General features: G+C 42.8%; 2 protein-coding genes across 3 annotated transcripts in view; both read right to left on the bottom strand.

The window, feature by feature from the left end:
- Nucleotides 1-299: 299 nt before the first annotated feature.
- ABCC5 (multidrug resistance-associated protein 5) lies at nt 300-9,235 on the bottom strand. 2 transcript variants are annotated; one of them, XM_078571607.1, is made up of 12 exons: nt 8,999-9,235; nt 6,785-8,918; nt 6,257-6,577; nt 5,041-5,127; nt 3,892-4,587; nt 3,613-3,777; nt 2,893-3,187; nt 1,973-2,187; nt 1,603-1,908; nt 1,465-1,528; nt 884-1,123; nt 300-642 (listed from the first exon to the last, which is right to left on the bottom strand). In XM_078571607.1, exons 2-12 carry the CDS (start codon nt 8,786-8,788, stop codon nt 530-532), a joined length of 4,506 nt encoding a protein of 1,501 aa, XP_078427733.1. In that variant the 5' UTR covers nt 8,789-8,918; nt 8,999-9,235; the 3' UTR covers nt 300-529. The 2 variants fall into 2 exon arrangements, with proteins under 2 accessions (XP_078427733.1, XP_078427734.1); XM_078571608.1 differs by lacking the exons at nt 300-642; nt 884-1,123; nt 1,465-1,528; nt 1,603-1,908 and having other exon boundaries at nt 1,987-2,187; nt 2,889-3,187.
- Nucleotides 9,236-9,350: 115 nt separating this feature from the next.
- The window catches only part of ILA (putative protein kinase regulator ILITHYIA), a 50,212-nt gene continuing 36,248 nt past the window's right edge, over nt 9,351-23,314 (bottom strand). The window contains exons 23-60 of the mRNA XM_078571606.1: nt 23,062-23,226; nt 22,799-22,975; nt 21,992-22,114; nt 21,399-21,482; nt 21,187-21,303; nt 18,300-18,472; nt 18,114-18,191; nt 17,893-18,040; nt 17,272-17,394; nt 17,134-17,190; nt 16,546-16,656; nt 16,280-16,471; nt 15,972-16,145; nt 15,699-15,809; nt 15,550-15,619; nt 15,368-15,446; nt 15,190-15,292; nt 14,943-15,113; nt 14,741-14,863; nt 14,537-14,650; nt 14,116-14,222; nt 13,997-14,048; nt 13,824-13,930; nt 13,667-13,726; nt 13,474-13,588; nt 13,270-13,380; nt 13,057-13,194; nt 12,858-12,980; nt 12,688-12,759; nt 12,457-12,569; nt 11,914-12,072; nt 11,689-11,785; nt 11,433-11,615; nt 11,138-11,332; nt 10,887-11,063; nt 10,685-10,817; nt 9,588-9,666; nt 9,351-9,509 (exon numbers count right to left, since the gene is read on the bottom strand). Of these exons, the coding sequence (XP_078427732.1) occupies nt 9,476-9,509; nt 9,588-9,666; nt 10,685-10,817; nt 10,887-11,063; nt 11,138-11,332; nt 11,433-11,615; nt 11,689-11,785; nt 11,914-12,072; nt 12,457-12,569; nt 12,688-12,759; nt 12,858-12,980; nt 13,057-13,194; nt 13,270-13,380; nt 13,474-13,588; nt 13,667-13,726; nt 13,824-13,930; nt 13,997-14,048; nt 14,116-14,222; nt 14,537-14,650; nt 14,741-14,863; nt 14,943-15,113; nt 15,190-15,292; nt 15,368-15,446; nt 15,550-15,619; nt 15,699-15,809; nt 15,972-16,145; nt 16,280-16,471; nt 16,546-16,656; nt 17,134-17,190; nt 17,272-17,394; nt 17,893-18,040; nt 18,114-18,191; nt 18,300-18,472; nt 21,187-21,303; nt 21,399-21,482; nt 21,992-22,114; nt 22,799-22,975; nt 23,062-23,226 (4,548 nt within the window). The 3' untranslated portion in view covers nt 9,351-9,475. The remainder of the gene's footprint in view (nt 9,510-9,587; nt 9,667-10,684; nt 10,818-10,886; nt 11,064-11,137; nt 11,333-11,432; nt 11,616-11,688; nt 11,786-11,913; nt 12,073-12,456; nt 12,570-12,687; nt 12,760-12,857; nt 12,981-13,056; nt 13,195-13,269; nt 13,381-13,473; nt 13,589-13,666; nt 13,727-13,823; nt 13,931-13,996; nt 14,049-14,115; nt 14,223-14,536; nt 14,651-14,740; nt 14,864-14,942; nt 15,114-15,189; nt 15,293-15,367; nt 15,447-15,549; nt 15,620-15,698; nt 15,810-15,971; nt 16,146-16,279; nt 16,472-16,545; nt 16,657-17,133; nt 17,191-17,271; nt 17,395-17,892; nt 18,041-18,113; nt 18,192-18,299; nt 18,473-21,186; nt 21,304-21,398; nt 21,483-21,991; nt 22,115-22,798; nt 22,976-23,061; nt 23,227-23,314) is intronic.

A 23,314-nucleotide genomic window follows, 5' to 3' on the forward strand; every position in this document is an offset into this window, starting at 1 on the left:
TAAATATGTTGGTAAACTTCAATTGAAAGTATTTTTTAATATCCAAAACTTAAATTTTGTGTTAAATAATAAATAAAATTGTTATAATACATTGATTTTGCATTCAATTGTTTAAACATCCATATCTTAAGAGCGCTTATTTTAATCCAATTAATGGGCTGCTTGGACCAAAACTGCCAATCAGTCCAGTCCCCCAATCTGATCAACTCTCTTGATCAGGTCGGCCAAATCACTCAGATCTAAATCTGGCCAAGTAGATCAGACTGAAAAACCCTATTGACAAGTATTGTAACGATGGCTTTTCCTGGAAATAAAAATATTATTACCGACGGTGAAAAGAAAAAACATACTATTACGGGCCATAAGGAAAATTTTACCCAGAAGCGAGCTGGCCTTACGCTTCAAGAGCTTTTATAGACTACAAACTGGTAATGATCCATCTGCTAAACCCTCTTCATTACTGCACTTGCAGCAATATATTATTCATCCTACCATGTTGGCTCTTCTCATCTTTACAGAGTCCATTGGCTCAAATATCCGGCAGGCTGCTCGATCTTGCTGAGTACTCTGCCACGAGCTTCATGAACATGGAAGACTTATCTTCCAGCAATCTCTGCGGGGTGTCAAACTCCACCACCCGCCCTGTAAGAAAAAAAAAAGGCAAGTCCATTCAATTAAAATGAGATTCGCACATTTCTATTACTAATGAACCCTTAAACTTAAACCCTCAATTGCTAAGAAGGATTAGTTGGAATAAGTTTTAAGGGTCTCTCATACTGCCAAAACTCTAAACCCTCGATGGACAGCTTAAGTGAAAATCAGTTTAGATTCTTTTCATACTGCTAAAACCCTTAACCCTAAACCCTAAAGCTTTCATAGTTACCGTCGCTGAGGAGGAGAACAAGGTCACTGTCGATGACAGTGGGGATGCGGTGGGCGATGGTGCAGACGGTGCAGTGGCTGAACTCAGTGCGGATGATCCTCTGGATAAGGTTGTCCGTTGCAGTGTCTACTGATGCCGTCGCCTCGTCCAGCACGATAATCCGTGCCTGCTTCAGCAACGCCCTGCCCAGCGAGATCAGCTGTCTCTGTCCCACACTCCAGTTGTCTCCGTTCTCCAACACTAGGAACCATCCAAAACATAATATAAAAAGTAAATACTTTTCCTTGCTAGAGTAAATAGGCATCATTCCAAACAAATCAACATTGCAACAACAAACAAAATTCACTTGCTACTGTGAATAGAACAAGGAAAGTTTCTTTTTTTGAAAGAAGAACAAGGGGAAAATGCAGCTAAAGTTCATGATGGCACAGCTCTTTTCTCAAATGCAACACTAATTCAATAGAAGATTATCTCATATACGATGTTCTACACCACTGTGGTAGTTCTTTTTTGCTTCTTTCTCTTCCTACACCCTTGGGTTTTATTTATTTTCTAAGTTTATTTGGGGGTCGATAGTTTACCTGGAGCGTCCAGCTTCTGGTCTTTCTGGCGGATCATCTCGCCTAACTGGCATTTGTCGAGCGCCTGGAGAAGGAAGGATGTAATTTATTAGAAGAAAATATAGATTGATTTAGGCAAGTAATTGGTCTGATTATCACCTGCCAGATTTCTTCATCGGAGTGCTCCTCAAGTGGGTCGAGATTCCCCCTGATGGAGCCCTCGAATAAGGTTGGGTCTTGGGGGATGATACTGAGGCGGGCACGGAGGTCGTGGAGACCAATAGTGGAGATATCCACACCATCAATCACAATCTTCCCCTCTGACGGTTCGATCAGTCGGAATAGAGCCTGGATCAGAGTCGACTTTCCACTGCCTGTGCGACCCACAATACCAATCTTCTGCCCTCCAGGAAACGTACATGTTATACCGTGAAGCACAAGGGGCAGACTTTCCTTGTACCGCACCTGCCATGAAATTTAAAGTTCTTTTACTGATCTTAGGAGACCAGGATTGAAGTGAAAGACTTGCCTTGAGATCAACAAGCTCAATCTTTCCATTCTGGGGCCAGGATGGCGGTGGGCGGCTGCCAGCGATGATAGCAGGAGCTTCCCCTGGTATCTGGCAATACTGATGGATGCGTTCAATTGAAATGATCTTGTTTTCCAGCTTACAGAAACTCAGAATCCACCTAGATAAGCGTGCGTTCAAGTTCAAGCCATAGGTCACAGCAAGGCCCGCCATACCTAGCATCCAAAAAACAAAATGAGCTGTTCCCCACAAAGCGAATTTGACTTCCGTCAAGAGAAATTTCCGAAGAGGTACAAATCATATGGGTTAACTAGCGAACTTCTCGGGGAACCCAAATCTCTCTATGAACATGGGTCAACAATACTAAGTTTGGTCAAGGACGATGAATTCATCATCGATGTCACTCCAGTTAGTCAACATCATCAGATGGTTAAGATATAATTCATCATCTTCTTTATCCACTCGTCATTGTCTTAATATGTTAGAATTTAGGAATTAGGATTTAGGGTTTTGGGGCTGAAGTTTTTATGTTTAGAGTTTGGGGTCTTAGGAATTAGGGTCGAGGGGTGTACGGTTTTTATTTTTAGGTTTTTGTAGACATAAAGTCTTAGGTTTAGGGTTTAGGGTATTACAAATATAGGGATTTTTTATATAAGGATTTAAGATCATAGGGTTCTAAAGTTTATTTCAATTGTCATTGTTCCCTAATCTCTTCATTGCCAAATCATCCACGTTGGGGCGTGGACAAATGATGATGCCAATGATGATGATTCATCAACAGATGGATGACGACAACAATCACAACGATGAGTTGTCATTGTCATCGTTCGACCCAAACAGAGACTAGTCTCCTACGTTAAAATTGAAAGTGTAATAGAGAAGGCTAGATAATGTAATGGGGGAGGTCAAGCAGTACCTACTTGGGTCAATGGTACCATGAGGGAAACTAACAAGGATGGCCATGCAAACAGCAAAGACAACCGTAGAGAGCAGCTCCATGCGCAAGCAGAGCCACTCAATAGCTGCAAGGCTGCAGAAAAAGGGGCCAGCAAAGCAGTCTAGCAGATAGAGGTTTCTCTTCATAAACCGCTTCTCCTGGCCAAAGCCTCGGATGGTTGCTGCCCCTGCAATGGACTCCCCAAATAGATGGATGACCGGTGATTTCTGGATCCCAACAATGCGCACCAGCTCCCTCGAAGAAGCCATGTAATACTTCTGCAAGATGAAAAAAACTAAACATGGTCAATCGTAAATCCCACTATCCAGTCTCATAGATATGACGAAATTGGGGTGCTTAAGTTTTAACAAGTTTCAAACCCTGAACCCATCTTAATATTTTGGGATCGGTGATGGAGGGAATTTTCAATTCAGTGGATCCATCGATCAGATCTCAATCGGGGCTGATTGAATCCTTAAATTGATCTGATCTGATTGCTGATCAGACTTTTTATTGGATTGACCAGATTTTTTTATCGAATCGAACAGATTTTTTGGTGATCAATCAGATCAACCAATCAAGCAGTACTTACTCAGGTTGAAAATTTGTATTCAACATCACAAACAAGAGCCAAAAGTTAGACCCCTACTCAGACAGGCAGCGTACTGATTTCCTACAGCCAGAGAAATATGACACTAATTACCTGCATCCACCAGCAAGCGATGGCCATGGGAAAGAACAGCAGCAAGACTTGCCAGGTGACCTTCGACATGACACCAACTATACCAAGAAGTTGAATTGTTGTCGACGCGAAGCCTCCCAGCCGGAAAGGAATATCAAGATCCACAACACTCTGATCCACAGACACCTGACAATATCATAGAGAAGACAGAGAAAGAACATTATTTGTGAGAAAGTTAATCCACAGGTTCTGACTTCGAGCTTTTAACTTAGGCTCATATGGGAAATAAGCACAGCTTACCCTATTTAGAATCCGGCCAGCAGGAGTTGAATCAAAGAAGCTCATAGGAGCTCGGAAGATACACCACAGCATGCTCAAGAACAACTTCTGGGCAGCGGCTAAGCCGAAAGTGGCCACCAGGATTGCACGAATGAACACAAAGCAGGAGCTCCCAAAGGCCAGGATCATATAGACAAGAAGAAGGACCATGTTACTGGTTCTTGGTGAGCCGCCCTCAGTCTGAGGATTTGCCCAGGCCATCCACCAGTTGCTTGCTATTTGAAGCACCTGAAAAGCAGACTGGGCTAGAACAATCAACGGTATCAGAGCCCCCTTGTACGCTGCTGCCATGTAGGATATGTACACCATCATGCTGATCTTTCCCCTCTCTCGCTCTTCCTCTTGGACGAGCTGCTTGCGAGAGCTTTTCACCTTCTTCTTCTTCTTCTTCTCCTTTTGGGCCTTTGTCTCCGTCAACGGGCCATTTCCACTCGATACATTGTTCATGCTGTCGAGGCTACTGACATTGGACTCAAGCCTCTTCCTTGAAGGGTAGGATGGTTCGGGAGCGGTGTCAACAGAATCTTCTCGTGAGCTCTCGATGTCCATAGCCTCTATAGCTTCATGATGGGCTGTGACCAGAGCGTTGAAATCAGTCCCTGCCTCCAAAAGATCTTCATATTTTCCGGCTTGTATAACTTGCCCATCTTTAAGAACCTGAAACCAAATAAGGGAGTGATGGTCATATTCAAGACAAAAGGTTGTGGATAGGCAACAGACAACGGAATGGGTCAAGACAGAATGGTTCTAAACGAAAATTTGCTCAGTCATTTGTCACATAGTCAGGAGTTTTGTTCTGTTCCTGTCCAAGGGGCAAGATGGAACAGATGACGGAATAGACAGAAGAAAATTGATGTATCACGAAACGAAGCAATGGATCAGCTGTTGATGACGGAATGGAATGCAGGAAAGAGAGTTTTATTCTGTTTTCCATTCCAAGGTCTAGATGGACGACTATCATCTGTCCACGAACCTTACTCCAGACCAAAAGGTCCTGGGAATAATTAACGCGTTTTTTTGTTATAAAAAATCATGTTTGAAAGTTATTCTTGGCAACTGTAAAATCGAGAATCTTGCTGGGTTAAAAGGGAAATGGCCGGAGCCACGTACAAGTATGAGGTCTGCAGAGGGCAAGAACTCCACTTGATGTGTTACGAAAATCACAGTTTTATCAGCCAGCGCAGTTAGTATGTATTCCTGCGATAACACAAAAGAGCAGTGAGATTCGGTTCATTGAGAATAAATCACCATTGGGGCAGTGAGAGAGAAAGAAAGAGACAGAGAGAGAGAAAGGAAACACGAGATAGAGAACGAGAAATACAGACAGAGAGAACGAGAAATACAGACAGAGAGAACGAGAGAGAACGAGAAGCATAGACAGAGAGAACGAGAAACGGAGAGACAGAGACAGAGAGAGAGAGAGAGAGTGAAAAAGAATGAGAAACAGAGAGACAGAGACAGAGAAAGGGGGAGAGAGAGAGAGAGAGAACGAGAAACAGAGAGAGAAAAAGAATGAGAAACAGAGAGACAGAGACAGAGAAAGGGGGAGAGAGAGAGAGAGAGAGAAAGAGAAACAGAGAGAGAAAAAGAATGAGAAACAGAGAGACAGAGACAGAGAAAGGGGGAGAGAGAGAGAGAGAGAACGAGAAACAGAGAGAAAAAGAATGAGAAACAGAGAGACAGAGATAGAGAAAGGGGGAGAGAGAGAGAGAGAGAGAACGAGAAACAGAGAGAGAAAAAGAATGAGAGACAGAGAGACAGAGACAGAGAAAGGGGGAGAGAGAGAGAGAGAGAACGAGAAACAGAGAGAGAAAAAGAATGAGAAACAGAGAGACAGAGACAGAGAAAGGGATAGAGCGAGAGAAAACGAGAAACAGAGAAAGAGAGAGAGAGAGAGAGAGAACGAGAAACAGAGACAGAGAAAGAGGTCGAGAAACAGAGACATAGAGACAGAGAAAGAGAGAGAGAGAACGAGAAACAGAGACATAGAGACAGAGAAAGAGAGAGAGAGAGAACGAGAAACAGAGACAGAGAGAGGGAGAGAGAGAGAGAGAACGAGAAACAGAGAGATAGACAGAGAGAGGGAGAGATAGAGAGAACGAGAAACAGAGAGATAGACAGAGAGAGGGAAAACGAGAAACAGAGAGACAGACAGAGACACAGAGAGAGAGAGAGGGAGGGAGAGAGAGAGAGAGAGAGAGAGGGGGGGAGGGAGGGGGAGAGAGAGGGGGAGGGAGAGAGAGAGTGAGAGAGAGAGAGAGAGAGAGAGAGAGAGAGAGAGAGAGAGAGAGAGAGAGAGAGAGAGGGTGAAAGCGAGAGAGCGCACCTTAAATAATTCACTCCCAGTGTGCGCATCAACAGCACTAAATGGGTCATCCAACAAGTAAATATCTGCATCCTGGTAAAGCGCTCTCGCCAACTGCACCCTCTGCTTCTGCCCGCCGCTCAAGTTAATCCCCCTGTCCCCAATTATCGTTTGATCCCCATGCAAGAGAAGCTCCAAGTCCTTCTTCAACGAACACGCATGGATAACGTTCTTATACCTCCGCTTATCCATCGGGCTCCCAAACAATATATTCTCCTCGATATTCCCAGACTGTATCCAAGCCGACTGCGACACATAAGCAGCACTCCCACTGATTCTAACCTGAAAAAACGACAGAATACTCCCATCAACACGAAGAACTCACAAGTGGTAAAGACAGAACATACCCATCAAAACGAACAACTCACAAGTGGTAAAGACAGAACATACCCATCAAAACGAACAACTCACAAGTGGTAAAGACAGAATATAACCATCAAAACGAAGGAATAAAACACTAGTTTGGTGGGTGATGATTTTTTTACTTACTTCACCTGACATTTTGGGTATCTCTCCAAGAATGCAAGACAGGAAGCTTGATTTCCCAGAACCAACGACCCCACAAACGGCGACCCTCATCCCCTTGCCCACCTTCAGATCAATGCCGGAGAGGGTAGGCCTTGAAGACGAAGGGTCCCAGCCAAATTCCCCTTGTTTAATCTCAACCGCTAGATCAGTGGACCCCCGGGGAACGGCCACAGTGGCGTCTTCTTGCAGCTCCTCCTCCAGCAAAAACCCAGAAATCCTGTCCAGCGAAACCTTGGTCTGTGCAATCATGGAAACCAAGTCTGGGAAGTTCCTCAGAGGCTCTTGAAGAATTCTGAAGGTGGCCAACGCCGAGAGCACGCCGCCCGCCGTCAGCCGGTTGCCCAGCAGTATAGAAGTGCCAAAGGTGACCACAGAGACAAATATAGGAGACCCCCAGAAGATGAAAGTGATCACTGACTGAGAGTAGAGGGCCTTCCTTAACCACTTAAACTCCAACCCTCTCATCTCCTCCAGCTTGAGTCTGTACCTCTCTTCCCATGCCTGCAGCTTCAGAATTCTCATGTTCCTGAGGCACTCTGCCGTCTTCCTCATCCTCTCGTCCTTCGCCGCCATCAGCTTGTCCTGGTACTCTTCCTGGAACTTCGCCAGGGGGATGGTCACGACGATGGAGACGACGGTGGCGGCGAGGGTGGCGAGGAAGGCGACGCCGACGTTCTTGTACAGAATTCCGAGGGCGAGGACAATCTGAAGAGGCAGCATCCAGATGTCATGGAGGTACCACGAGTAGTCCCCCACTCTCTGGACATCCACAGCCATGTAATTCACAATCTCCCCGCTGGTGTGGCTTTGCCTCGCCGTGCTTGAGAGCCGCAAGCCCTTCCTGTAGACCATGGCAGTCAACGCTGACCTCACATGCATGCCCAGAATGTCAACTCCGAGGTACCACTGCCTGGTGGTCAGCGTCTCAATCAGCTTTGCAGAGAAGAAGACCCCTGCAAGAACATACCCCTCATGGGGGAAGACGATGTTGCCGCCGAGGAAGTCGACGAAGTAGCTGATCAGGAACGGGCCGACGTAGGAGACGAGGGTGTTGATGCCGGCGAAGACGGCGTTGACGGCGGCTTCCTTCCAGAAGGACCGGACCAGCGCCGACGCCAGGCTCGGCGGCGACGACGACGACGGGTCCTCCGCCGCCTTCAGCTTCTCCCAATTATGGCTCAGCACCTTGAAGCAGGCCTTGGAGCGGTCCTTGGGGGCCAGCAGGGGGATGTCCTTGAGCTCGAGAGGCCTCCGCGATCCGACGGCCAGCAGAGGGCTGAGCCAGGAGAGGGTGGCAAGGCTGAAGATCCCAGCTTCACTGTAAGGGGTGACAGTGAGGTACCCGGCGTCTTCGTCGTCGGAGAGGAGCGGCCGACAGAGCTCGGACTCCGCCGCCGGAGACCGAGCCCCGGTCCGCCCTCGGAGCCCGACGAAGCCGAGGACAGCGAGGCCGGGGGCGGCGGCGTAGTTGCCCGCCATGTGGGAATTCAAGGACATCAAGCCCAGAACAAGTCCTCTGGTCTCCAGGAACCCAGAGTACAGGCACAGTCCAAACGACAAGACCCACCATAGCCTCAGAATCAAAGGAAATTCCTCAGCAGAAACCACCTTAACTCGAAGAACAGCCAAGACAAGGACTAGCCAGGCCAAAGCCTGGACAAAGGGCAAGAGAAGTAGAACCCCAAATCCCTCGCCAGGAGGGATCTCTGCTACTTCCCAGCAAAGAACAATCAACTGGAGGAGGAGGAGATAGCAGGAGCAGGAGAGGGAGCAGAAGAGGGTTTTGCTAGAAGCGGAGGAGGAGGAATCGAGAGCGATCTCGGCGGGGGGGAGGCGATGGGGGGGCTCTTTGAGGGAGGAGGGCAAGGGTAGAACCGAGCGGAGGAGTGTGTAGAAGAGGAAGACGAGGAGAAGAGCGGAGTGAGCGAGGACGGAGACGAGTTCTCTGAAGGGGAGGCGATCCATGGCGGAAGGGGAGAGGATTCCACGGGCATCTCACCAGAAGGCGAGGGGCGAGGAAGGGCGAATGGAGGAGGGAGCGACAGGTTGCAGCAATGGAGGACAGATTGCCGAGGAGATGAAGAGCTGGCTGGTACTGCGTCGATATCAAAATTGGGGGAGTTGGCAAACGGGGAGAATTGCAATTGGGGAAGAAGGAAGATGACAAAAGGGTACCTCCTTTTCGCTGTCGTCTCGCATGCGGGCGAACGCAATCCCGTGAAAGCTCCTGCGAAGCTGCAATCTTCAAACAATCAAAATCGCCATTACCTTGCAAAGATGATGATGATGAAGAACAAGAAGAAGAAGAAGAACATCTCTTAGGGTTTCCTTTGCTTTGCTTTGCTTTGCTTTGCTCTGCGAAGAACAGGGCGGGGGTCTGCTTCGAGTACGATGAACGAAAGGGACCGGCTTTACTCTTTATCTAGGCCCCCGCATGGGAGTGGAGATGGAGAGAGACGCGACGTGGCGATTTTCTGGACGTTGGATGATGGTCTGACAGCTCTGCGCTGCTCTGCCCGACAACCCAGCAAGAAAGTTTGTAGCTTTATGATAAAATATTGGGTTTTATGGTACGTACGTGCGTCAATATTCAATGAAACAGTCGCGTGGAATTTAAAAAGAAAAAAAAAATTCCGTTGATCTGTCGACGTCTCAGCCGCTGGGTTTCTCCTCGTCGCTGTCGTCGCTGATTGGAGAAATTGAAGAATGTTTATTTTATGAAGGTTGGGATATTTAAAGATTTGATTTTGGAATTGTTAATTACCTGTTTTCTTGGAGTTTTGAGAGCCTCCGGGATTCCAAGCCCGTGATGTATTTCTGGGCCGCCTGAACCCGCTCTGGACCTGAGTAAGAACCCTAGTTCGTCAAAATCGTTGACCACGTGTGCCCGAGAAAACTAGGGTTTCATTTGGAATAAAAGAAAACAAGTTTGTGAGAGGAAATGATCATTCATTAGAACTTTAGGAAACGGATTTTGAAGGATTCAATTGGAGGACCGTTTGAGCATCAGAAAATTAGGGTAATAATCAGTGTCCAAGAAAACAGGTTTTTTATTCATGAATTAAATCATACAGTCGAGGGTTTGCAGATCATTTGAGTCCAAGACATTTAGGGTTATATTTATCCAAGAAATCAAGTTTTTGAGAAGAAACCAAATTTTTTTTTTGAAAAAGAGAAGAAACCAATCATATTTAGAATAATCGTGACAACTTAAGAGAAATTAATCCTAAAGATCAAAATAGGGTTAGATTAGGGTCTTACATCGTCCACGGAAAGAAGAAACAAGCTTTGAGAGAAGAAGGCAGGTATTCTTTTGGAATTCTAGATAAAATTACGGTTACATTGGGCAAGGAAACGAGCTTTCGACAGAAAAAAACCAATTATATTTGGAATAATTGCGACAATTTTGGAGAAATAACTTCTAGCTATCAAAATAGGGTTATATTAGGGTTTTACATCGTCAAAGGAGAAAAGAAAAGAGCGAGTATTTTTTTTTTTGAAATCCTTGATAAAATTAGGGTTACAGTGTGCAAGGAAACAAGCAGTCGAGAGAAGAAACGAATCATATTTGGAATAATTCGCGAGAAAGTTGGAGAAATAACTCCTGAGGATCAAAATAGGGTTATATCGTCCAAGGAAAGAAGAAATAAGCTTTGAGAGAAGAAAGCAAGTATGTTTTAGTATCCAAGATAAAATCAGGGTTACAGATAGCAAGGAAACGAATCATATATTTGGAATAATTCGAAAGATCAAAATAGGGTAATATTTGGGTTATATCATGCAAGGAAAGAAGAAAGAAGCTTTGAGAGGAGACAGTAATTATACTTGAAATAATAAGCGAGAACTTTGGAGAATACCCACCTTTGGTAAGTTGGAAGGCATGCAAAGCGCAGCGCTCAGCGGCCAGCCGAACAGGAGTATTAGCGTCTTTTAAGCACTCTGCAATGGCCGGCCCAAGAAGAGGAAGGCTGTTCAGAACAGCCGAAGGATTCACCTGCAAAACTCCGAAGTAATCAGTAAGCCACAAAAATCACAGACAAACTTCTCAGATTTTGACCACCACCTTTGAAATTGCTTTTAAACAAGCCAAAGATCTCCTCTTGACTTCGCTTGTTTCGTCTTGCATGGCCCACGCAAGAAATTGAAGCAACTCCGAGTAACCGACGGCGAGCTTTTCGCTCTGTACCAAGAACAGCAGCAGGCTCCCCACCGCCCTCGTGGCCACTTCCCGAACAGGAAACTGCGATACAAATCACAGGAAATTACTGAAAAATGAAATTCTTGGTCAAAGTCAAGGGGTTGACTTTTGCCTACCTTGTCATCCTTAATGGCCGCTTTGAGGCGATTGATGGCCGATGGGAATGATGTCGACATGCACATCATTGATGGGTTGTTTGAGGACATGGCTGCGAGGGTGAGAATTGATCCATGCCGAAGAGACCAGTTCGAAGAAGTGCTTAGGCTGATCAGTGATTCCACCATCTCTGTGACTTCATGCTCTTCCAGGTACTACGAATTATGAGAAATAAATAAAATTTAAATTTTTTAAAAGTATGACAAAAATATGTTACAATGATATAATATACGTTAATCAAAGATGATATCTCACTTTGGAAATGGCCCCCAGAGCTTTGGCGGCAGAACTACGCAGCTCTTCGTCGTCAAGCTCTATGAATTCCTTCATCACGGTGCAAGTACGGTGCTTGACGCTGCCGGTGATGCTCTTTCCGGCATAAGTTATGACTCCTTTGAGCGCCGCTAAGACAGCGCCTTGAACGCCAACATCACTCGCCTGAATTCCAGAATTATTCACAAGTTCAGCCAATCGGGATTGTCTACGTGGCATGTTTGGATAATGCTATTACCTGAAGAGCGGATAAGAGGTCTGTGACTAGTGGGTCAATGCGGGTGCTCAGGGCGCTGAGCTTTGAAAGAGCCACCGCTGAACTTGATCGAACGGACCTAAAAAGTAAAGAATTTGGATTAGCGGTGATGAAACCGAAGAGAAAAATAGATAGATACATACATACATAGATAGATAGATAGATAGATAGATAGATAGAGAGAGAGAGAGAGAGAGAAAGAGATACCTTGCACTGTCCTGAAGGCACTTAATGAATGTTGTTTGAAGCTGTGGAAGAAACGGTTTGAGCAATATTCCGCCCTTGCTGATGATGATCGATAAAGTTGATAGAATGGCGCCTTTTACTTGCCAAGGAAATCTATCTCCAATGGTTCGGATGAGAGGACTGGAAGAGAGGAGACCAAAGTAATATTAACCGTTTCATCCATTGATCTTGATAAGACAAGGAAAACGCGTGTAAAAATGGATGTAAGGACGGTTGAGCTCAAAAAACCAAATAAATATAACAGTTCAAAGAGGTCGGTTTTAGGTGGAAATCCTTGGAAAAAGATTTTGTTGCTGCCCTTATGCTCTAGTCGTAGTTTGACCCGGTTGACTGGAAGAATCACAAGGGGAGCTTTGCAATCGTGCATTTTGTAAAAACTTATCTTCTCCTAAATGTGCTCACTACCCCTCTTTAATCATAAACTTTGCTTGGAGATTGAAATATGGAAATTATAAACATAACAAGGATAAGTAATATTAAGTTATGTGACAGGAAAATAAATACCCGGTAATAGGAACAACGAACTCCCTTAGTGTTTTTTCGCCCGTGACATCAACCAACTCTCCAAGGCCTTGCGCCGCCAGTTCTCTTGTTTCGGCTGAACCACTGATTATACCCTGAAACATGAAATTTTGAAATATTCACGGTCGTTTATTTGCGACAATATCTTAAAATTTAATATATTAAAGCAGGACGAAGATTTTCAGGAAACCAGAATCGAGGAAAAAACAGCACCTGAAGAAATATAGGAAGCAACGGCTGGAGGGCCCTCGGAAGACAAAGTCCAGGAATTAAAACAGATCCTCCCTGCATTTTAATATCATAAAACGATGGGGGAATCAGAAAACCCTTCCCCGAAAATATCAGTTTTAAGAAAAATTAAGATTCTTTGACTCAATTAACACCTTTCTTTTCCTCCGTTCTTTGTCTCTAGCAGTAGATATTGCGTCACGGACTAATTTAATGTAAGAGGGAAGGATTTCTTTGGGAACAGAACCGATCACTCTGCCTAAAGCTTCCCAAGAAGCCTGACAAAAAGGAAAAAACAAGACTTAGATGAAACGCATAAAAATAAGTACAGGAAATAAAACTTGAAAGGTGTACCTGAACTGTAGCTTGATCGTTGTCGCTCAACAAAGGAATCAACGTTGATATCATATTGGACGCCTCATCAAGCAAATCTAATTTGCTATTCTTAAATAAGTGTCCAATCAGATAGGAGTACCCTCTCCTCGTCAAAGGCTGGAAACAGAAAGGAAAAATCAGCAGGCTCTCCTTTGATTTCTTGGATAGGAAGCGGGATTTTCTATAGCAAACCTGGTTATCAGAGACACCCTTTAGCAGTTCTGACATCAACGAAGAAATTCCCTCATCATCAATAACAAGCACAACCGTCTCAGCAGCATTCTTCGCCAGATGTTGCACCTTCTAGAATCCAAAAGCCAAAATATCGGTAAATAAAAATAATCATCCACATAAAAATACTCCTCGATATAATTTAGAAGGTGACGTCAAGATAACCTCATCATCATCGCTCATAGCCAAAACAAGGGCCGGAAGCACTGTTCCAAGGTGGAAATTGAGAGCGGGGCCAGCAACCTCGGCCAAAGCTCCTAAAGCATGGGCGTTGAACGCACTGCAAAAAGGAATTTTGATGCAATAGAAGGGAAAGGTAAAGATTCTAGAAACACTCTATTGCAACGGAAGCACTCACGAAAGAGGGGGATTGACAAGCTTTGGCAAAATGTGCGGCAAAACGGCAGCAGTTCTGACGCTGAAACAACACCAAGATATTTGTTATAAACTTAAGTCGTGAATATTTGATTGCTTTCGAGTAAAAAATCGAACTATATGAACATAAAATAGATGACCTCAGGATTTGCTTGAGACCATCAAGAGCTGTATGGGAAGCATCCTCGTCCTCTAAAGCATGGAGGAGTGTGGGAACTATTTCATCAATAGCTTGCAACCCAGCGCTCTGAAAACAATTGTTTATCAGTGAAAAGTAATTCTTCGGAATATAAAATTTCGAGTAAGATATCACCTTGTACAACGTGCTGAAAGCTAAACCTGCAGCCTCACGAACCTCAGGAGAGCTTTACAAAAATGAGAGTGTTAAAACATTTACAAAAGAACAAAGCCAAAGAACTAATCGTCATGAACCTGTCACATAGAGCCACCCGAATTGTAGGAATCAGATCGCTCATGAAACCAATTAGCTGGTTTTTACCAGCACTAGCCATGACCTCACTCAGTCCAAAACAAACCCCCTGAAGCAGATGAAACTTGATGAGTTTTCTGTATGTATATTATCATGTTCTTTTAGGGTTTGAGGAGCTTAGAAATCGAACCTCAGCAAAATATTTATATATGCTATAGTTTATGATTACGGTAAATCATATGGCTACATTAACGAGACAATAAGGATTCATCAATTAGAAAACATGACCTTCAAAACGGTGAATCTTATGAATTTTCATGAGACAATGAGGAAAACAATTGAAAGAAGATATTTTGTCCAGAAGTTGGAAATAATAATTATCAGATAAATTTATGTAAATGATCACGATGAAAACACACACACCTGTCTTCTACTAGCATCAGAATCTCTCAGGCCTCGCGACAAAATTGGGATAATCAAAGGTAAAACTCGTTCACCAAGCTTCCTAACAAGTTCTCCAAGTGATCTTCCAGCAACCTAAACAAAAGAATAAGGACACAAAGAAATTGTCACACCAGCAGTGCCCCACTCTCAAAAAATTGTCATTAATCTCAATAATTCAACAACCTGACGGCGCTCTGATGATGGAGAAGCTAGAGATAAAATCAGAGTGTCCATAAGAACGGGCAAGATTTCCTTCAGAGTTTTTGGAGTATTTGCAACAATGGTCTTCCACACGTGCAACGCAGCCTGAAAAGATTCAGAAAAATGTCAGCAAGGAGAAAAAACTAAGCCTTCTGAACACAAATTATAACTTACGCAGACATACCTGACGAACGGATAAGCTGACGTCACTTCGAATCATATAAATTGCTGCAAGAACTTCATTACGTTTATTCCGGCCAAGGACTTCAATGATAGCCCGACCGTGAGCTTCAGTGCTTGAACCTTCATCATCGCTACCACCCTCAAGGAGTGCTTTACCAGACGTTCCAGCAATCTGTTCAGACACAAGCAGGAGATTTGCACAAAGACCCTAGAGTAAAAGAGAACAAAATACAATAAATATACCCAACCTTGAAGAGAAGATCACCCAGAAGTTCAACAGAACTTTGGCGAATACGCCAATTGTCATTGAAAATGCCGTCCTCAATGGCAGGAAGAAGCAGCGGCAGTGATCTTTTGAAAAAGAAGATTTCAGCAGAATGTCATGTTAAAGAGTGAGTAAAGGTTCAGGAAAAAGAATTCACTAACGTCCTGGCATAGTGTTCCACAAAGACATGACCCGCACAAAGCGCCGCATCACGCACAGATTCATTCTCATCAGCAAGCCCTGCAAGGCACAGGAATCAAACAAGGAAAGAAAATACGAAGTACAGCGGAATGATTTTTTTAATATTACCACCATTACCAAATTAATAGAGAAATGAACCTACCATCTAATATGGCAGGTAGAACCTGCTGTAAGTAATTCTGAAATGTGGGTCCGAGAGATCTGGGAAGAAACTGCAACGTAAATCATGATTATGTATTAATATAGATTCAAGGACAAAAGACTTCATGCTATCTTCAGAGGAAATCTGACCTTGAAAAGTGTCAGGTAACCGTCCCGGACCGAAGCCCGCTGATGGGAGCAATTTCGCAATATGTCTGGAAGAAGTCTTTCAAAATATGCTGTGCCAAGGGCAGCTAAGACCTGGGTCACAAAAAGAAAATCAGAGCATGTAATGGATGTTTTCTTTGTCAGGAATATGTAACAAGATGAAGGAAACGAAAGCAGAGATCGTTTAGTAAAAAAAGAAAAAACAAAAATCATAGAACATGGGAAAATAATGTGATATCCAAATGTCTAACGCACTTCACTCAAGCCCTGAGCAGCTCCAGATCGTTCAACATTGCTGCTATCAGACTTGAGAGTGTCAAGCAACCACTGTACGAGATCGGGAAAATTTTCCTCGCCCATTCCCCTAATCAGAGATCCAATGGCTCTTGCTGCAACCGACCTAACTTCTGGGATAGGATCTACAAGAACCTGCTCCAATCGGTGAGAAAAAGTGTTATAAACCAAATTTTGGATATGGAGAAAGGTTAAAAAATAAAATAACAAATAAAAACTTTAAGGGAGAAAGCTAAACATTGGATTTGTGGAGTCGTAAATATGAAAACCTTTTTCACTTCCGGAAGGAGCAAGTTAATATATGGAATCATATCCAAGGGCTCTGTGACTAATGAACACATGTTTCCCGTTATCTGAGCTGCTTTCTTTTTAGTATCTACGCTCCTCTCTCTCAAACCTCTGTGCACAATAGGTACCACCAATGCCAAGGACGGGGCATCAACAGAATTGATAAAAGTCGTCTGTAGAAGAGAGAATCATTAATAATTAAACTCAAAGAAAGAGAGAACAAACATTCTACACAAACAGCTCGTACTTGAAGAAGAATGTCAAGAGAGTGCTTGGTGTGATCATTTGGATCAGTCAGACCCAACAAAAGCGTTGGCACAAGGGCAGATATCTCCGGATTTTTTATGACACTTCCGACCTGCAAATGATAATCCTCAGCACCACTTGAACAAATATAAACTAAACGACAATAATTATAATCATCAGGACTACTCATCGTCATCCTAGCCACAGATGAATGACAGGGAAGATCATGAGTCATCATCCTGCGTGTCATATAAAAGAGTAAAAAGAACAAAAACAAAGAAATGACAATATCGGTTAATCTTCCTCTTTTCATCGAAAAAAACCTTAAGAAAATGACGATCTGTTAATCATCCTCTTCTCATCGAATAAAAACTTAAGAAAATGACCATACCGGTTAATCTTCCTCTTTTCATCGAAAAAAAACTTAAGATAATGACAATATCTGTTAATCTTCCTCTTCTCGTCGAATAAAAGTTAAGAAAATACCATATCGGTTAATCTTCCTCTTTTTATAAAAAAAAACTTAATAAAATGACGATAACTGGTCATCATCAAAATGAAATTGAATGGAAAGGGAGACGAAGAAAACCTGTTGAAGAGCCGTTTGTCCTGCTGACTGGACCTTGGGGTGTGTATCTGTGAGCACCTGAAACAGAAGGTTTGTGATCCCTGACGCAAGTTTCCGTGACCACGTAAGGTCAAAAAAAACTCAAGGAGAAAAAGAAACCTCTGTAAGCTTAGGCACAATTTTAGGGAGGCACTGAGATAACTGCTGAGGTGCACAAAAAGCCATAGCACCAAGAAGCTGAACGCTACTTTGCTTAGTTCTCCATGCTTTATCCTCCAGACCCTGAAAAATGAAATGTAACTTATGATACTTCTTTTCTTCAAAAAAAAAAAACTTATGATACTTCTGATTTCATTTTCTCCGAGGTCACAAAGATCCATGTACTTTTAGGAATTATCTGAAAAATCCTAGATATAATCAAGGAATTCCATAGTTTCCAAACTATACCTTTATATCATCAAGTTGTTCATGTTTTCTTGATGAAAAAGATTGTCAATGGAAGGGTGAAAGGCCCACAAGACTGTCCAATTGGAAGAGATTATTCCACCAACTTATTATAACTATTCCTCTAACGACGAAAGTAGAATTTTCTGATAAAAAGACAGCAGTGTTCCTAAAAGAAGGAAGACTCCAACAGAAGAAGCCTAACAAAAAGAGTATCTATTATGATGAATCAAAATAACCATGAAATACCACACGGGCACGAAAAACATTATGCCAATGCAATAAAATAAAGGCTATTATTCACAATGATGCGTTTTCAAAACCAAAAGCAGAAACCTTCAGAAGTGAAGGAAGAATGAGCTTCACTCCAGAACCACTGAGCTGTGACATCATCGCACGCGCAGCACCTTCGGCGGCTTCGCGGACGGCACCAACTTGATCAGAGAAGGATGCCAACAGAAAAGGCAAATACTGGATGACATACCTGAAACATATGACAATAGACAGGGGATCAGGAGTAATGAAAATCTTACCACCAATTTATTTATCCTACTTACGGCTCAAACAATCTTCCAAGCTTTTCACAAAGACACTCAAAAGCAAGTAGGGCTCCTTCACGAGACTTAGCAGAAATCCTGAAATATTTCAATGGTCAAAGAAAATAGGTTTTATATTTATAGATGGCTCGCAGTAAGAGTGAGAACAAAAGAAACTTAATTCAAAGATGTATTGTTTACATATACCTGTCCTCCAAACCTTCTTGAAGAATGGCCACAATACCATAATTCTTGAGGCAACGAATTCCAAATCCCTTTACAACGCCAGCTAGCCCAAATGCTGCACCCCGGCGTTCACCATACTTGTCACTTTTCATTAGCCTTTCCACCAAGCGGTGCACAATTTCTTGCCCCTTGTCCTAGTTCATTGCAAGGACAACCTCATCAATCAGAAACTCATAAAGCATTTTACAGAAAAGAAGGAAACGACTAAGGGTACGAAAATCTCATCAATCAGAAAAAAAGGAAAAATAAAATAAAATAGTACAGGAACACAAAATAACAGTTAATATGAGATGTCATCGTTACTCTGTTCCCTAGATATGCATCTCCCTAACCATATTTTGATGTCAAATTGATTAGATGGTGGGTTGGGGTTATATTTCTTGCCCTCTTGCTTTTTTTCCTGTTATGCGCAATGAATTGAGCTACAATCTAGCTACGGCTATACTATAAATGGTATTGGGAGCTTTGGGAAGTAAATCCAACCACTCTGCCTCATTATGGTGTCAGCTTTTTCATTGCCAGAATTCGTCATACGGTATAGAAGAGGCATCTGAAGTAGCGCATGAGAAAGGTCATATTGATTTCTCTTTCCTGCAGAACAGACCCAGCAGTCAATTTTTCCCCAGTTGCAATCCCCAAGAACCGATACCATAATTTTCTAAAATTAGTAAAAACTCCAGCCAATTATGAGGGCAAAGTTGTGTTTACACGTTAGGGTTATATGTGTCTTTCTCTAACCAGAGTTTCCTTCGAACGATCCCCATTGATCTTTGAGGTGAATTGTGCTTCCTTTGCTTGTCTCCTTCAACTGGGCCTGCATCTTGGCAGCCACGGACTCCCTCTCATATATCATGATCCCTTTCTTGGCCTTCTATGAATGGCTTACATTCTTGCAGAACAGCAACGGCACTTCCTTTTTCTCTCTTCTGGGCAGTCCTTGCCAGCCATCTCTGATCCCTCTCCATTCCCATCTTTCTCTCTCTCTCTCTTTCCTTGTTAGCTCTCTTTTCCTTATACTCTCTACGTTCCCTTCTCTCAAATACTTCGATCAATTTGAGCACACAATCCACTGCATTTGGATGAACATTACTTCGGAAACGTGTTACAGGCAGTGGCATGATTCATAATAGCCACAAGCTCCAAGTTTCTCCATATGCCAATAGATGTCTAAATCACTTACACAGACGAGTTAGCGGAGAAGATCGCCACTCTTCCTACTGACTACGAACCACCAGGAAATCCTTGCAGGATGCCATACAACGTCACCAAGAAGAAAACTCTACATCGTTAGCAGCCATCACTGAGCATTTACACGCCTTCATGGCTTCCAACTCTGCACAAGAAATCCTTATTCATCAGCAGCAAGAGGATTGTCCTGCAATAAATCTCCATGCGTCCAAGGAGCTAGAGGCCAACCTTGCTGCATTGGATCCAACAGAGATGGCAATGGTCTCCTGTTGCTGCCTCTAGCCCTCCCGTGTCTTTTTCAGCTGCCTCCACCAGCGGGAAATAGGGTCTCAAACCTTGTGCTCCTCTAGCCAATCCATACCAGCCAAGGTCTCTACCTCCGTGAACCTGCGTGCTATGAGCTATTCAGCGATGCATGAGTGAGTTACTGGCCACAACACTGCGCCCATGTCGAAGGGTCCCTCTGTGCGTGAATGCCAGCAAACTCGTGAACAGGCCAATGAAATGATCGAGCAGCCACTCACAAGTGCTACAAACAAGACAAGGACATCCTTGTCACCCTAATTGGAGAGAGCTCTGTGTAGCCCGACAAGAGAACTGTCCACGACATCGCCCCAGTACAGCCAACCTTCCATCCTTCTCCGAGAGAGATCTGGATAGTTGGCTCAGGTTAGTCAAGCAGTATTTCCACAGCTCCATGACAAGTCCCATGTACAAGAAATATTCATGAATCTATGAGGCCATTGAACAAAGTAATCATGTGTGAACCATTGCCTCTAATGCTTTTTATTTATTTGGGCGACTTAGATCATTGAGTTCTGCCGCGAGATATTCCTCCACACTTCGTCCAAGCTGTGTTATCTCCCCCATACTGCTTCTACTGAAGGAGATCCTTTCCATTGAAAGCAATCAAATCTAGGATGCCAATTATGATGATCCGTGCCTGTTTTTTTTCTCTGCATTTTTTTCCTGAACGACGAACAAGCAGATGTAGACGACTCTTGGGAAGTTGATAATTTGGACGTGTTATTTGATGCTCCCCAAATGCCAATGCCATGTAGGAGGATCGTCTCATTTGCTGCAATAGCCCTAGAGACACCTAAGACGAATCTTTGATCAGTATTTACCGAGCAGCATGAGGCTCTGTCTTACATTATAACATCATACTTCCGTACAGCTCCAACCCTCAGCAGCCAACTCGCTTACAGTTGCTCCGAAAGAAAGACACACCATTAACCAAGCTTTGACTGTTTAAAGACAGGTTATATAAAGAATAATGGGCTCATGGGCTCACTCACAGGGCACGTGTAGAGGTATATAAAGCAAATAATGGAAGAAACAAATATTACAAGGAAAAACTTAACAAAACAACCATTATAATATGCAGCTAACAATAGTTATCTACATATGACCTGTGAATATTGTGAGTGGTCTACAGTAGTAAGAGGCTCGGTAAAGAGAAGAGGGGCATGGTGTACACAGTGAGCTACAATAATAATAAAAAATGTAGCATTTACTGGTTAAAGGATAATCGAGCATCATATGATGTTGAAAGGATGTTATAAAGATATTGATAAATAGACCTTTATAAGCCTCCTAAATGCTTTTCAAGCCATGACCAATACACATCATTGAATAATACATCAAGGAAGGACTCTACCTGCTCTGCAACCATCAATGGAGAAAGACAGAGTGAAACAGCTCTTTGCACTGACTCAGATGGTGTATTCAAGACATCCATTAACTTCTCCACAACATCATGAACTTTGGGATCGTCCTGCTCGTGATGACTTAAAAAGATTAAATAATGGAAAAAAATCCAAAACATTTATCAACAAATATTACAAGGATAGAGTAATTTTATATTTATACCTTTGCCAGATGTTTGGCCAAGGCTCCTGTGAATATGACAACACCTTCACGAATCAAGTCATATTTTTCTTCATTAGAAGAAGCCTGTCGTAAATAACAAAAGCCTTATTTCAGATATTTCAGGGAAAACAAAAGCATCATTGTTCTTCAACGGAAGACAACTGTTGAATATATGGGCTAAACAAGGATGAGAAGACAGATATTAACAGGGCCAAATAGTTAGAGAATATCGGGCTTAAAAGCCCATTATCCGATCTAGTTAAGTACCAGATCGGGCAAGTAACGGCTAGTCAAACTAGCCGTTACAAACTAGCTGTTAGAAGACTAGCCGTTAGAAGGCCTTTATAAATGTATCTATTGGACTTACGTAATTTTCGAACTTTTGAGTTGTTCTATTGTCTCTGTTCCTCTCTACTCTTCTCTGTTCTCTCTCTCTACTTCAAGATATCAAGCTAAATCGACAACAACCACTATAGAGAAGTGGTACGACGGACATGGTGGGAAAGAAAAAACTCGAGAAGAATTCGATAAATGTTTGTTTCGGTTGCAGTCAAAGCTACAAATACGAGAACGGTATCAGTTAAGAGTGAAACCTTTTTATTCAGGTAATTCTCGAATATAGGAAACAATAAGGAGACATTTTCTTTCCCATGTCTATCAATAATAGTGATACCGGCGTTGATCATCCTTCCACGAACGTCCACATTAGGATCACCCTATAAAGTAGAGGTCTGACGTAAGTTCTTATTTCAACTCAAAAAACCAAAGACAGAGTGTCATGAAACAATAAAACCTACCATACGACTAGAATAAGGGAAAAACTTAAAAAGAATATCAAGACTATCAATCATTTTGAGTAATAGACTAAACGAGTAATCAACCATTATAAACTCGCAGGGATAAAATGATAATATCGAAATGATTTTAATATTTTCGCCTTGAAATTGCTCAAAAGATTAAACATGAGAATTTACTTTTAAAAAACACAATTATCTATCCCCCTCACAACAGAGAGTGAAGTCACATATTTGCTGAACTCTGCAATGGCAATGTTCTTCCCAGAAGCCCCAGACAGTTCAGTATGCAACGGAAACGGAAACGATCACATTATTTTGGTAAAGGTGTATCAGTATTAGTTACATAAAAGACCAAGTCATAAGAAATCCTAGAATAAGAAATCCTAGAGTTTATTTTTTAAGAAATAATAAGAAATCCTAGACTATAATGATTTTATCTGTATGTGACTCTGGAATGGGACCAGCTATTAATGGCATAATACTAGCTTCATAATAAAAACAGAAGTAAACCGAGGAAACACAGGTGAGAGCCTGTGATTAACAATATGTATCTCCAAATAGTGTTTGTGTCAAAGGAATATTTTGGTAAGAAAAAGAGCTGACCACAGCACGCGAAATCAAAAATGTCATGACCACAGGGAGATCTTTTGTCCTGAGAACATCCGCCGCAGACTGAAGCGCCATGGCAATGCCCTGTCTTCCTAACCACGACGCATCCCCAATCTCTTTCCCACTGGGAGAAAATTGTATGTACATGGTGAATAAGGTTGAAAGAGCCTCCTGGAAATACATATATATAGAGCTTTAGTAAACGTAGAAAAAAAAGAGAAAATGAATTTTAAGGCTGTTTAAAAAGGGGAATTAACTTGAATACTATCGAGGTTCTCATCCAGAGCGGCAGCTAATGCTTCTGCTGCTGCCAAACGCACGTTTTGGTTTACATGGGAAAGAGCGAGGTAAAGACCGGTATAGTCTGCTCCAAAGTCAAAACCATAGTTGTCCCATATGTCTTCTGCCGCTTCAGCAACTACCTGGAGACATGGAAAGTATTACAGGACAAGAACTTAGGAGCAGAGAAAATTCCGGAGAAATTCTTATAGGTTTTTAGCAGTCGCATAA

Source organism: Wolffia australiana, chromosome 2 (assembly GCF_029677425.1).
Source record: "Wolffia australiana isolate 7733 chromosome 2, ASM2967742v1".
Taxonomy (NCBI): domain Eukaryota; kingdom Viridiplantae; phylum Streptophyta; class Magnoliopsida; order Alismatales; family Araceae; genus Wolffia; species Wolffia australiana.